Raw genomic sequence first — 14,190 nt, 5'->3', positions numbered from 1 at the left:
ATGACTGCAGGAAATCTGAATAGAATATCCATTGTAGATTTCCCACTAGTATCTTGGTTAATGGACTGAGGACATCCCTGGTTCAGCTGACCTCTGTTCAGATAGCATCAAGCCCTGCTCTGCTCCAGGCAGCTTATACACAGCATCTCGTTCAGGCCTCACACAGCCCTTGCAAGCTAAGTGTCGTTTCCACATGCAGGAAAAGTGTTGAGAGTGCCTGCTGTGTGCCGGGCTCCCTTCTGGGCCCCGTAGTTGAGGAGGCGCAGGTAGTGTAAGGAATCTCTGAAGGTCACACAGCTGATGTTTTAGGTCCGCTCCCTTAGGAAACTCTGAGGTGGAGATTTCCTGGGAAAAGCTTGGGAGAGCCTTGGGGATTGGCCTCCATGGGGAGAGACAGTAGCACCATCAAATGGAGGAGGGACTGGGCTCAATGGGTTTGTACCTGAAGCCTCGGCTGATTCCGAGCTCTGTGGGCACCCCTGTGAAGCCGAGGTGCTGAGCCTTTCCATGAACACCAGTGGTGCATCACCAGTCAGCGGATACACTGCTCCCAACACAGGAGGGACCTCGTGGCTTTGTTGGGGCTGAGAGTGACTTGTGAGTGGCTTTGCTGAGAGCAGGCAGCCGGGACACTTCCTGCTACAGGAGGCAGTCCAGGAGCCCACATCAGCTCCATACATGACAGTGCTGTTTCCAGCCCTGTGTGTCTCTGACTCCCAGGTTGTGCTCCTTACACTTTACAAGGTACCTTTTAGACTCGAGCGGCTGGGTGTGGATGGGGGCAGCAGGAGGGTTTACCAGGAAAAGGACAGATTGGGCTGGTGGTGTATGCACGTGAAGGGGTTACTTGGGAAGGCGGCATGTGTGCCAACACAGCAGGGAGTGTTTGGAGATGGGGAGGATGGGGTGGGGCTGAGGCTGGAGGGGCGAGCTCTCAAGGGCCTGGGATGCTGGCACTTCAGGTTTCCCCAGATACAAGTTGTCACCAAGGCAGCCCCGGTTCTTCCCTGGGGGTGACCACAGCTTGGAGTCATTTAATGTGGCACCTTAGTATGTATAGTATATGTATAATAGGGATGCATATATGTACATTACTTAGTATCATCCTATCTGTAGACCATTCTACACCTTCCTTTCTTCACCTAATACCTTGGGATCACAGATCTTGCCACATCAGCACATATGAGCTACGTTGTTCTTCCGAGCAGCGGCATTAATATCTATCGATGGACATTCAAGGTATTTCTAGTTGTTAGCCATTACAAATAATGCTGCAGTGAGCATCCTTGTTCATGTATCTCAGAGTACCTCTGCCAGCGCAGCCATTGGATAAATTCCGAAGCGGAATTGCTGAGTCAAAGGGTTTTTTTCATAAGAACATTCTATGGGCAAATAGAGGACAAGTTGGCAGGGTGACTGCAGAGTCCAGCTGGAGGCCATTTCGGTCATTCTTGGGTGAGTGATGGTGGTGGTCTGAAGCCAGGCTGAGGGGGCAAAACCACCACCCCCGGTTGCTGGTAGAATGGGAAGCAAGAGGGCCAAGCTTGCCTGGGTCTTGAGCATGTGGGACAGAGGCTGCGAGCAAGCAGGCTGTCAGCGGGGGACTTTGTAGCTTGAAGACAGCCCTGGAAAGGGGCCAGGGTTGCAGGGCAGGCCTGAGCACTCATCCCAGCCCTTGGGGTGAGGACCGCCCCAGTGGCTAGCCTTGGTCTGTCGCCTCGGACCTTGGAGCTAAGCTGCGGAGCCTGGTGCCCGCTGCTGTCTCCCTTCAGGCCCCTTGAAGCCAGTCTGCGAGGTGCGAGCAAGACTGGCGTTTCTATCCTCCCCATGCAGGTGGGGCTCAGACACCACGTGGTGTAGTGTGAAGAGCCAGAAAGTTCATATCTGATGACACCTGCCTCCTCGACAAAGGTGTGCCTGCTTCCCCAAATCCCAAATGCCCACCTGCCTCAGCCTCCCCACCTCTTACCTTCCCTTCCTCGTTCAGCACTGGGACGGAGGAATACAGGGTGATCTTCAGGCCCTGTTTGGCCTCAGGCCTGAGAACAGACGACTCACTTAGTCAGAGCCAGTCTGGGAGAAGGAAGCAGGAGGAAGGTGGATGGGGGTGTCCCATTGTTGGTATAAAAATCACACTACAGGGACTTGGACTTTTAAGCAACAGATGTTTGGAACCAAAATTTTGACGATGGCATTGTGAGCACATGTGAACGTACTCTCATTTTGTCGTGTATTTAAGTGTCTTGAGGATTCATGAGAAAGCTCCTCGGTTCACTTTCAGCAGGCTTCAGTGGACTGGGGAACACCATTTCCAAGAGTCTCCTATATTCCAGCTACCTCTCAGATCCCGAGTTTCCTCATCTGCAAAGTAGGAATAAAGCACATGCCTCCCTTTCAGGCTTTGCCTCCTTGGGGATTAACAGGCTACATTTGACCAGGATGCATCAAGTAGAGAGGTCTGGAGGTTTTCAGAAGTCCCGTGAAAAGGTGAGACGACTTTGGGCAGCCCTTTAGGCTGTCTCGTCCTCTCCCAAGGCTGGCTCAGGCTGGACCTAGGGTGGGCCCTCACCAGAGGCTCTGTGACTCGCTGGGCTGTCCTTAGCAGTAGGCCCAAGGCTTTGAAAAAGCAGGTCAAGGTCACTTCAGGCTTTAGACAGCATCTCCCTACTTCCTCTTTTGTGGCAGCAGGAGGGTTTCCTCTTTGTCCCTTAAAGTGTGTGTGTGACCTGAGTGTGTCATACTGTCTTCCCTGTGACAAATTCACAAATCACGACTCGTGGGGCCTACCTGCTTGGCTGCTGGAAGCCCACCCTGTTCTAGGGACCCTCTCCCCAGAGATGTCTGGGCACCTGCAGAGAATCCCCATCCCCACTCTGGGTGATAAGCTGTCAGCCACAGGGTGTCCTGGAGCATCTGGTATGTGTCAGGCATGCAGCAAGGCCCCAGTTAACAGTGAGCAAAACAAAGTCTCTACTGTCATGAAGTTTACATTCCAACGTGGAGAGATGGTGAAGAAAGAAAGGTATGTCAGAGGATCTGAAGGAAAGCATTCCTGGAACAGACTTGGAGATGGAAGGTTGTGGCAGGAGGCTTCTTGGGGCACACTCCCCAGAGACCTGTGAGCAAGGGAGGAGGGCACAACTGGGCAGAGTAGATGAGGCCCCCACAGTCCTGTAGAGACTTTGGTGCTGGGTGGCCCTTCAGAGTCCCAAATTGCAGCCGGGTATGGGGCCTTGAGGTCCCACATCAGCCATTTGCCACCGGCCATAGCCTGGGAGGTGAAACCTTGGGTGAGGCTGTTCCTGGGGCCCAGGGCAGCGCCCAGGAAGGGACACCGTGAGCCACCAGCAGCTGGGGATGGGGTGTGTTGGCCTTTACCGCACAGGGTGTGGCCTCTTTGAGAAGGTGACATATGAGACTGAACCAACTGTGGGGGCAGGCCAGGAAGGTGCCCGGGAAAGTGCGTGTGATGGCTCTGAGATGGGTGTGGGATTGGTGTGTTTGTGGAATAGCCAGGAGGCTGGGGAGGCCCGCTGGAACACTGGCTCCATCACTAGAACTCCACCCTGCAGCCACCAGCCTGCCCTTCTCTGCAGAGTTCACAGAACTGGGTCTGGCGTGGTCTTTGGCAGATGGAATTTGAGTCACAGAGCAGCAGACTCGACAGGGATGTCTCTTAGAGGTAAGTTAGAGGTCACAGTGAGCTAGTTCTAACCCAAGTTCAGCTCCTGAGAAGGGGTTTATCTTCAGCTCTGCCCTCAACCTGAGAGCCCAGGAACCAACACACCCTCATCCAACACATGTACCATCTGTCCTTCCCCTGGCTGGCTTACACATGTCTGGCAATGGGGAACTTACTACCTCTCAATGCAGCCTCTTCCCTTCTTTGACATCTCTGGCTGCTATGTGTTCACACCTCAGGAGGATTATCTTCCAGTAGCTTTAACTCCAGGGCCCCAGCTCTGCTCTCTGGGGCCCTAGCCAGGGGCCCTGCCCCTCAGCCAGGGGGCTGCCCTGTAGAGATTTGAAGCCAAGAATGATAGGCCTCAAAGCCAAATAGCCCAGTGTCTGTCTCCCACTGAACTCTAACCCATTTCTCAATCCACAGCTTACCTCAGCTGCCTACTCCAGGCTGTATCACAGAGCAGGGCCTGGGGACCCAGTGCTGGGCCGAGGACAGCAGGGTGCAGTGAGGCCCGCCTCTCCCCTGCTTTGTTTATTGCCACCTGAGATCCTCAGTCTCTCCCATGCCAGACACCCTAGCCGTATTTGCTCATCCCCCAAAACTATTCAAGGTGTAGGCTTGTTGCCCAGGGGCTGGGGTCTAGCCTGTCAAGAGCAGCATAGCCCTACTTAGCTCTGTCACTCACTCCCACGAAACACACCCGTCTCATCCTCGGTTGGGCTGCTGGAATCGGGGACTGAGTGCTGAGGTTCCCCACTACAGATCTCTAGGGGGTCCAACAATTCAGTCCCCTTTATAAGGGCCTACTGTATGCCAGGCTTGTGCCGAAAGCCAGAGATACAGAAAGACATGGTTGGTTCTCCAGGAGCTCCCAGTTGGTGGGTGGGCAGTGATAGAGCAGCCAGCCTCCTCTGGGTCTGCTAACTCCATAAAGGCCACTTCTTTGCCCGCACCTGAGCACCTACCTACAGGTGACAGCATGCAGTAGTGGGGGGGTCGGTGCAGGGGTGCTCTACTCAACACCCCACTTGATGAAGACTCAGCACCTACTGGCACCAGGCCTTGTGCTGGGTGACTTGGGACCACACACCCAGGCCAGATCCCAGGCTTCAGGGAGCTCCCAATCTGATGGGGGAGGCACACGTTAATCCATTACAGCATAGCCATCGTGGGGCCCAGAGAAAGTCTCTACCTTGATGAAAGAAGGCCAGGTTGAGTTGGGCTTCCCTGATGGTGCAGCTGGTAAAGAATCCGCCTGCAAGCAGGGGACACCGGTTCGATTCCTGGGTCAAGAAGATCCGCTGGAGAAGGGATAGGCCACCCACTCCAGTATTCTTGGGCTTCCCTGGTGGCTCAGCTGGTAAAGGATCCGCCCACAATGTGGGAGACGTGGATTTGATCCCTGGGTTAAGATGATCCCCTGGAAAAGGGAATGGCTATCCACTCCAGTATTCTTCCCTGGAGAATTACACGGACTGTTATAGTCCACGGGGTTGCAAAGAGTGGACACGACTGAGCGACTGTCACTAAAGAGCAAGTAGCAAAGGCATACCACGAGGGAATAGCAGGAACAAAATGGTCAGCAGTCAGTGGGCAGAGGTCCCTAAGGAACTCCACATCACCGGAGCGTGAAGTGCTGAGGGTCAGGAACGAGCAGGAGGCCCACAGGGCCTGAATGAGGCGAGGTGTGTGCACTGGGGCCTGGGTAGCATGCAGCACCCTCCTCTCTGCAGCTTTCTTCCCTTGGTCTCCAGGGTACTGCACTCTCCTCATTTCTCTGCCTCCTTCACTAGTTCCATTTCCCAGGGCCCAGGCCTGGGGCCCTTCTCCATTCACTCTCCAGTCTCAGTTGTACGGCTTTCAAGAACATCTGAATGCCAACCACTCCCTAAGTAATATAATATGTCTCTCGCCCAGACCTGCCTACTTGACATCTTCACCTGGAGACTGAACAACCATCTCATGGAGCATCACCACCACCTGCTCTTCCCGCTGCCTGCCTCACCTCGGTGATGGGTGAGGCGGGCTCCCACATCTGTTTTGTACACCTCTGTTTCCCTAGTGTTAGGACAGCCTCTGGCATGTAACAGGTGCTCAATGAAGACACAAACGGACACATCAAAGAGTTAAAGAATGCTCAGAAGGGAGTTAGATCTCTGTGGTACTGGAAGGGCTGAGATGATGGAGGCAGGGAACTAAGGTGGTAGCTGAATGCCCAGGTAACATCATACCAAGGACTGAAGCTCCATAGGCACCTGGGAATGAAAAGGAAAGTGCCAGCACAGGGCAGAATGGACCTTTCAGCACCCCCTCGCTTGGTCTGGTCTTTTGTTTCTGGCACTCCCACCCAATGAGCCCAGGGGAGCCCCAGCTCCATTCAGTTCAGGGCAGAGCCCTCAAAGAAGCGTGGGACGTACTCTGGTCTCAGGCTTCTGGAGTCTCTGGAATCCTCAAGGGACAACAGAGGTGGGGAGTGGGGGATTCCTCAGGGTCACCCAAGGCATCAGGCTGAACGGCCTCAGCTGAGCCCAAGCTGGAGGCCTGCTGTGACTGTGCCTTGGCAGTTGTTGAACACATCCCTCCTCACCCGCCCCCACCCCCAAGCAGGCCCTGCTGACAGCTGGTTTGCCTCCAGGCTCTCCTTTTCTGGCTCCAGGGAGGGGTGCCTAGCCAGGAGGGACAGGGCACAGGTCTCTGGCCAGGTCAGCTTTTCCTGACTCAGGCAGGGCTGGCCCTCACTTGGATCCCCAGGCTGGCCAGCCCCTTGTGGGCAGTAACGACTACCAGGAAAGCAGCTGCCAGGCTGCGGCCTTTGACCTGGCTTGTCCACTTCTGCCTAAGCTTCAGTGATGGGCTAAAGTCCACTGCTGTGAAAGGACGGGAGTGACCCCCACCTCCTCCTGACTCTCATTTTGGGACCCTCATGCTGGCTGCAGAAGCTGGCTTTGCCTGGCTCTGCTCTCACTCAGGTCTGGACAGGGCAGAGTGGTGAAAAACCTGGGAGATAGCCTGTCCTCTCCTGCTGCGAAGCTGACCCCAAACCAGCCCCTGCCAGAGCCTTGAGTGTGGCAAAGGCAACTCTGGAGGTGCTCGGTGGGGGGTAGGGGGAGGTGTCACAGGCTGAAGGGTGGTGTTAGGGTGCCCAGTGTTCTCACCTCCCGCAGATGTGGGTGCAGCAGGCTCTCATTACAGGCTGAGTCGGGGGGGGGGGTCCTTCCTCCCTCTTGGCATGGGCCCCTGTGACCTGCACTCCCTTCCCTAGGTCACTGCTTCCCACTGTGCCTGAGTCCTGCTCAAGCTCAGGGGCAGCAACGGTACTGAGCATATGCTCGCTGTCACCTCCGCCTTCTCTGCCCAGCGCTGGGGTGGGGCATGGCAGGTGTTCAAGCCGGTGCATAAACTCTTCAGAACTCTGGATGCAAGTCAGTAGCAGCCCAGGTCTCATCCGTCCAACAGTGATGAGGAAGAGCCTTGGAAGCTGTGTTCTCAGATGAGGCAGGAAGGACAAATGGGATTTTGTAGGGCCTCCCAGGTACTCATCACACCCATTTAGAATCCCCAAATGAGGAACAATACTGCCAACAGCTAACATTACTGCTCTTACTACTAAAAGGCACTGTTCTAGACACTTTACAAATGTCAAGTTATCCTCACAATGACCACACGATGGGTAAACCGTTATCCCTATTTTACAGATGAGGCAACTGAGGAGAGATATGAACCATCTTGCCCAGGGCCACACAGTGAGCAGTGGCAAAGGCAGGATCTTTAACTGGTCCCTTCAGACCTGGTAAAAGGTGGGGCTAAGGTCACACTTTGCTCAGACACACCGTGTGTTTCCTGCCCACTCCTGCTGCAGGCCTGGCCCTGAAGCTCCAAGGATGCAGAAGATTCTACTTTCTAAATGTTCAAATCAGTGTCCACTGCTACTGACCTCCTCAGCCTGCAGTAGCTCTTGCCTAGATGGTAGCTGGCACTGGATTTCCCCACATCTGTCTAACCCCACACAACTATCTTCCAAGATGCAACCTGCACCGTTTTCTAAAATTCAAGTCGAACTGTGCCACTCTTCAAATCTTTCAAGGGCTCCCTTCTGCCTTGGAGGTGAAAAAATAAAATAACTTCCCACGGCCCAGCACCCTAGGACCTGAAAAGCAAATTTCACCAGAAAGGAGAAAGCAGGCGTGGTTGCAGCCCATGTGGCCATCCTAGCCGACACCAACTCTCTGCTGAAAACACGGTGCACTGGGAACCTTTTCCTACTTTTCCAGAAAAATACATTCTGGCAAACCAAAATGCATTTGCAAGATAAGAAACTTTAGAATGCCCCCAAATATCTGAAGTGAGACCATGCCCTCCCTCCCAACCCATCATCCCCAACTCTCCACAGAAAATGCAGAATTAACACGCCCAGGAAAAGAAGGCCAACGCCTGGAACACAAAACAAGATCTGGTTGTGCACTAGGAACAGAATTTCTGCCCAGCCAGTCGCCTGGCATTTTATAATCAGTATAATAAACTCCAACCCACGTTCCCCCAAACATGTCAGGAAGGGCTGCGGAAAAAAGATGTCCCTTTAATAAAACGTTATCAACATATATCGTACACAAACTACAATGTATCATAATTACTTTTTTTTTTTCCTCTCTTAATTCAGAACCAGACTACAAGGTAAGAAAAAACACAGAAACAGCTACAATGTTCCCAATAATCCGCACAAGGTCTTTTTTCAGGCAGATGATATCTCACATAATATGATATACATGGATCAAAGGAGGGAAGAAAACAAAGACCAGCTACAGGGGAAAGCGGGGAAGAGGGGTGTAAATGTACAAAGAATTCAGGTGTCTCAGGGCAAGACACAGAGGTTTCGATGCAGGGTGGTGAGGTGAGGGAGGCCATGAGTCACTCCTCCTGGGAGGGGACAGGCTCCACTGTGGTGTTTGTCGGTTTTTGAAAATAAAAACAGGTCCGGAAACAGCACATCTGTTTGGTTGTCAGTGTCCCCCCCCGCCCCCCACAGCTATTCCAAAGTCTTTCCATCCAGTTCCAAGCATATACAGAGCAATTCTGGTCAATATCCCACCTTTCAAAAAGAAGGAAGAATCAAGAGAAAAAAAAAAAAAAAAAACCCAACTCCAGCCCTACGCTGCCCGCACACACGATGTGGACGATGCGAAGGAGGAGAACGCAGAGGTCACGGTTTCCACGTCCCAGATCATAGCCATCCTGTCGGGGGCGGCGTCCCCAACTCCGCTGCAAGCCACCACCCCGCTGGCAGGATTCTCACTGGGAAGACTGGGGCGGGGGCTGAGGAGGGGGCAGGAGCCCGGGTGAGGAGAGGTCCAGAAGAGAGAGGAAGCAGTCCTGGGAACACAGTGCATGCCAACCGGGTCACAGCGCGGCTCCACTGGGGCGGGATCCTGAAAGCGGTTGGTGGTCTGGCCCCTCCGGGCACACTATGGGGGAGGGGGTCTGGGGTCCAAGCTGTGCAGCTGTTGTCGCCACCTCACCGGGAGAGACCAAGCAAAAACAAAACAGGTTCCTGCCCCTCCCTCGCTCGTCAGCACAAACCAAAAACCCCAAGTGGAAAAGGGTGACTCCTTTTTTCTTTCCAAAACAGGCTGTTTGAAAGAAACCACCGATTGTAAACTGCCCAGTTTATTATAATAATAATTATTATTATTTTTAGATGGCTACAAAGACAGGTGAGATCTCACACCTAGACTAGCTTTCCTGGTGGAAGGGCTTGGGTACAGACAACGGGGCTTGGTTTTATTTAATTTTTTTTGTCCTTTTTTTTTTTTTTAAAAGAAGAAAGCAAAGAGGTTGATTGGGGTGGGGTTGGGGGGCTTGCTAGAAGCTTCCATTTTAAAAAATTTTTCCCCCAAAAAACCCCCCTGAAAACAAATAAAAAAAAATCCCAACAACAGCAGAACCCCAAACAAACAAACAAAAAAAACAGAAAAGTGTCATGGACATCAAAGGTCCTTCGGGAAAGGGCAAGGGTGGGATTTTTCTGGTCATTGACTTGAAATATATTTTTATTTTGAGTTTTGTCCTTCATGTTTTATGGAATAAAAAGTTTGGCCTTTTTATTGCATGAAACTAAAACTGGGAAAGGCGGAGGGGGTGGAGGAGAGGGTGGGGGTTGGGGGGGAGCAGGAGATGCCCCTCCCCCAGCTCCTGGGTAATGACACCTCACTTCTTCTTGCATAATTTCTGGCATCTTCCCGCCTGCAATGCCGGCTCTCTCAGCGTCTCGGAGAAGAGGAGGGGGGGAATCACACACTCATCGTCATGCTTGGAGAATACTGAAGGGAGAAGCAGAGAAGGGGGGTTGTGAGGGCCGGGTCTGGGAGCCTTGTGGAGGTCTCCCTGCACAGAGCTGGACAGGGCCTGTCTTGGGGCTGGGCTGAGACGCCCACGATGGCACTGGGTGGGCAAGGGGCCAGCAGGCGGGACTCAGGAACCATCCCCCCGGCACCAGCCTGTGTCCCTCACTTGCCTACCCTGACCCCCTTCCCTCGCCAAATCACTCCATCGTTCCTAATGAAGCCAGCAGCAGCCCCTCCCCTCCCCTCATAGGACCACGGACTGCAGAGGACTGGGGTCTGATGAGCTGGAGCACAGCCAGGGCACCCTGGGGTTGGGAGCCAGCCTGGGGTTCTCAAAAACTATAAAAACATGACATTGGTTCTTCAGATGAGACTGTAAACAAGAAGCCTAACAGGAAAAAACAGCCAGCCAGCTCTTCTGCACTGAGACCCCAGGAAGTCACTGGTTGCATGCACACCCACCCTCCAGGACAGGAGGACACAGACTGAGACAAGGACCCAGTGGGCCAGGGCCCAGGGCTCGTCCAGCCATGTGAGCTTCGTCAGTGCTGGAGGCACTGCGCCTGCATGTGGATGCCTGGGGAAGGTTAGATTTGGGTGACGAGGGGTCAGCACCACACTGTGGGCTGGTGGGGGTATGGGGAATGTGAGGGCTCTCCATTCTGTGTGGAAAAATAACTGAGGTGAAAAGCTCATGACACAGCTGCCAGGACACTGGCCCAGCGGACAGGTCTTGGCCAGGAGACTCTGAAACTTCAATCAATAGTCCCGGGGCCCAGGGGATACAGTGAGGACGCAGAGGGTGAAATAAGGATGGCGGCGGGCACACTTACATTGTCATTCTGGAAAGAGTGGAGGAAATTCCCTCCTAGCTCGCCATCGTCCCGAGGGGTGCCTGGAGGATTGCTAATGCCACTTATGTTGTTAGGAGAATTCTGCAGAGAGAGCAGAGGTGGTGAGCCCCGGGCCCCCAGCAACCTACTACCCCCTCCCGGGATGGGGGGAAAAGGCTTTCTGGAGGGTGCTGTCAGGGAGGAGACAGGGAACACACACTCACTTTTGGAAGTCCATCTATGTCACCTGACCCTGGAAGGAAAAAAATAAAGTTCAGTTCAGGGTCTCGCCTACTCTTCTGTGCAGGGACCTCCAAATGCTTCCACCCAAACCCCAAACATTTTGCCAAAGAGGACCTTCTACCCAGGCAACATCTTCCTCTTTGGATCTTCCTGTGGGGACTGGGCTCAGCAGAGCCTGGAGCCGAGGCAGAGGCGGCCTCCTGGGAAGTCAGGCCGGGTGCTAAGCTGACTTACCTAACGAGCCGTTCATGTGGTGTGGCTCCATGCCGCCCATGCCCCCCATCGGGCCGTCCGAGCCTGGACCCATTGGGAACTGTGGGAGAAGCACAGAGCGTGGCGCCTGAGTGGGCCCACTGTGACCCTCGCGGGGCTCCACACCCACTGACACAGAAGTGTGGCCCCCGGGAGCTTCCACCCTGGAGGAGCTGCTCTCAGGCACACTCGGGCATTGACTACCAGGAGGCCAGAGGGGGCACCTCCACTAAGCCCTCGGATTGTGCAGGGCAGAGGCCTACGCACCACGGGAGGAAACAAACAAGGAGAGAGGGAGGGGCTGGCCCAAGGCACCAGAGGCAACTCTCAAACCAGGCCTCCTGGATCCCACCCTGGGCTCTTTCCATCCCGAAGGCAGTGTGTGGGGCTCAAAGAGAGTGTGGAATAAAACTATTAACGCCTTTCTCCCCATTTTACAGATGACTAAACTGAAGCACAGAGTGGACTATGCTTGGCCCCAAATCTCCCAGGTAGGAGATGGAGGAGCTGTGGCTGGACCTCAGGCAGCCTGGCCCTGGAGCCATCACATGAGCCTCCTCCTGGCTCCTCCTCAGAAATGTAGGGGGAGCTGGGGTGTTGGTGGCAGGAGTTCTCTCCTTGGGACTCTGTGGGGGTGCTCACTAGTGAGCAGAACTGGAGAGGCAGACAGATCAGAGGCCAGACGTTTCATCCGCTCCACTCCCTGCCTCAGGCCTGTCTGGAACTATCACCCCCATCTCAGAAAAGACGCAACCAAAGGCCAGAGGTCACAAGGCATGGCCACCAAGGGATGGCTGAGCCCAGTCTGCACAGCCAAAGCCTGGGGTACCAACCAGAGGCAAGGGTGGACAGGGGATGGAAGCAGCAGAACAGAGGCCTGTTTGGCATGTGGCCTGTGCTGGGTGCTGAGTCACACCTGGGCCTCAGCCTGGAGGAAGAGCGCAGCCATGGACGCCCAGCTACCTCACAGGATACTGAGATCCAGAGACAGCCGCAGACCAAGCACGGCTGCAGCTTCAGAGAGAGGCACTGGGGAAAGGGCAGAGAAATCACGATAGGCTGCAAGGAGGAGGCGGCAGAGCGAAAAAATAATTGAGGGTCAGGATCTGGGCAGGTAGAGATGTGTCATGGCTTCATTCCTGAAAGGGTCCTGCCTGAGCAGAAGTAAGAGCCCTCTTAGCAGGTGGCAGCAGGAACAGCTGGTGCAAGGACTGCTGTGAGGAGACTGCTGGGGTACCAGTGGCTTCCTCACCCTGACACCCACTCACATACCCTCTGAGGACAGCATCCTCGCCTCCTCAGTGGCTTCCCAGGATTGTTGGCAGGCCAGGGGGCACATTTTGCCATCTGGCAACCCATTTCATGCTTATTAACCCAAGTGATAGGAGGATGAGGATGACCTACTTTTTAGGAAGTCAAACCCAAACACAGTCCTACCAGATGAAATATATCCAGGGGAATTCCCTGGTGGTCCAGTGGTTAAGAATCCACCTTGCAATGCAGGGGACACAGGTTCGATCCTTGGTTGGGGAGCTAAGATCCCACATGCCATGGAGCAACTAAGCCCGCGTGCCACAAATACTGAGCCCTGGCGCCACAACTGGAGATTCTGTGTGCTGCAACAAAAGATCTTGACTGCCATAACTAAAGGCCTGATGCAGCCAAATAAATAAAATACGTAAATATTTTTTTAAATCCCCAAATTTTATAATATAGTAAACAATTATGCACATGTATTACAGCTGCATAAATGTATTTCAAAAACAGGTATCTTAAATTATATTATGTGTATTTTCATGCTATTTTTAACCACATACAACTGACTCATTTAATAAGTATACAATTCAGTGGTTGTTAGTGTACTTAGCAAGTTGTACCATCACCACCACAATCAATTTTAGAGCATTTTCATCATCCCCAAAAGAAACTCTGTACGCATGAGCCATCACTCCCCATTCCCCCTTGAATCCCCAGGCCCACACAACCATTAATTTATTCTCTGTGTCATACATTTAGCAACTCTAGTTATTTCATATAAATTGTATATGACCTTTGTGGCTGGCTTCTTTCACTTAGTGAAATGTTCCAAGGTCTATCCATGTTGTAACCATGTATCATGTACTTCATTCCTTCTTATGTTCAAATAACATTCCATTTTATGTATGTACTACATTTTCATCAGGCAATATTGAGGTTGTCTCTACTTTGGGGCTATTGTGACTAATGCTCCTGTGAACATCTGTATACAATTGTGTGGAAATGTTTTCATTTCTCTGGGGTAGATGCCAGTGAGTGGAATTGCAGGGTCACTCACTTCAGTCGCTCAGTCGTGTCCGACTCTTTGCGACCCCATGAACTGCAGCACGCCAGGCCTCCCTGTCCATCACCAACTCCCAGAGTCTACCCAAACCCATGTCCATTGAGTGATGCCATCCAACCATCTCATCCTCCGTCATGCCCTTCTCCTCCTGCCCTCAATCTTTCCCAGCATCACGGTCTTTTCCAATGAGTCAGCTCTTTACATCAGATGGCCAAAGTATTGGGAGTTTCAGCTTCAACATCAGTCCTACCAATGGACACCCAGGACTGATCTGCTTTAGGATGGACTGGTTGGATCTCCTTGCAGTCCAAGGGACTCTCAAGAGTCTTCTCCAACACCACAGTTCAAAAACATCAATTCTTCTCTGCTCAGCTTTCTTTATAGTCCAACTGTCACATCCATACATGACCACTGGAAAAACCATACCCTTGACTAGACGAACCTTTGTTGACAAAGTAATGTCTCTGCTTTTTAATATGCTGTCTAGGTTGGTCATAACTTTCCTTCCAAGGAGTAAAT

At 52.9% G+C, this 14,190-nt stretch overlaps 1 protein-coding gene and 1 long non-coding RNA gene across 31 annotated transcripts in view; one reads left to right on the top strand and one right to left on the bottom strand.

Annotated features, from left to right (window-relative positions):
• Positions 1 to 1,379: 1,379 nt before the first annotated feature.
• Positions 1,380 to 8,281, top strand: LOC145507143 (uncharacterized). 2 transcript variants are annotated; one of them, XR_014054609.1, is made up of 4 exons: positions 1,380 to 1,455; positions 3,573 to 3,682; positions 5,603 to 5,694; positions 7,545 to 8,281. It is a non-coding gene; the product is annotated as an uncharacterized LOC145507143 (long non-coding RNA). The 2 variants fall into 2 exon arrangements; XR_014054610.1 differs by lacking the exons at positions 3,573 to 3,682; positions 5,603 to 5,694; positions 7,545 to 8,281 and adding an exon at positions 1,834 to 2,397.
• SSBP3 (single stranded DNA binding protein 3) overlaps positions 8,242 to 14,190 on the bottom strand; it is a 168,446-nt gene continuing 162,497 nt past the window's right edge. For 28 of the 29 annotated variants that reach the window (XM_081493049.1, XM_081493046.1, XM_081493047.1 and 25 more), the window contains 4 exons: positions 11,334 to 11,412; positions 11,081 to 11,109; positions 10,857 to 10,958; positions 8,242 to 9,999 (listed from right to left, as the gene is read on the bottom strand). In XM_081493049.1, coding sequence (XP_081349175.1) covers positions 9,970 to 9,999; positions 10,857 to 10,958; positions 11,081 to 11,109; positions 11,334 to 11,412 — 240 coding nt within the window. In that variant the 3' untranslated portion in view covers positions 8,242 to 9,969. The remainder of the gene's footprint in view (positions 10,000 to 10,856; positions 10,959 to 11,080; positions 11,110 to 11,333; positions 11,413 to 14,190) is intronic. The other variant, XM_081493072.1, reaches the window with a different exon arrangement.

This window comes from Giraffa tippelskirchi, chromosome 5 (assembly GCF_054371585.1).
Source record: "Giraffa tippelskirchi isolate mGirTip1 chromosome 5, T2T-mGirTip1v1.2.pri, whole genome shotgun sequence".
NCBI classification, from domain to species: domain Eukaryota; kingdom Metazoa; phylum Chordata; class Mammalia; order Artiodactyla; family Giraffidae; genus Giraffa; species Giraffa tippelskirchi.
Note: the sequence above shows the minus strand (reverse complement) of the source record. Positions and strands in the feature narration are given on the sequence as shown.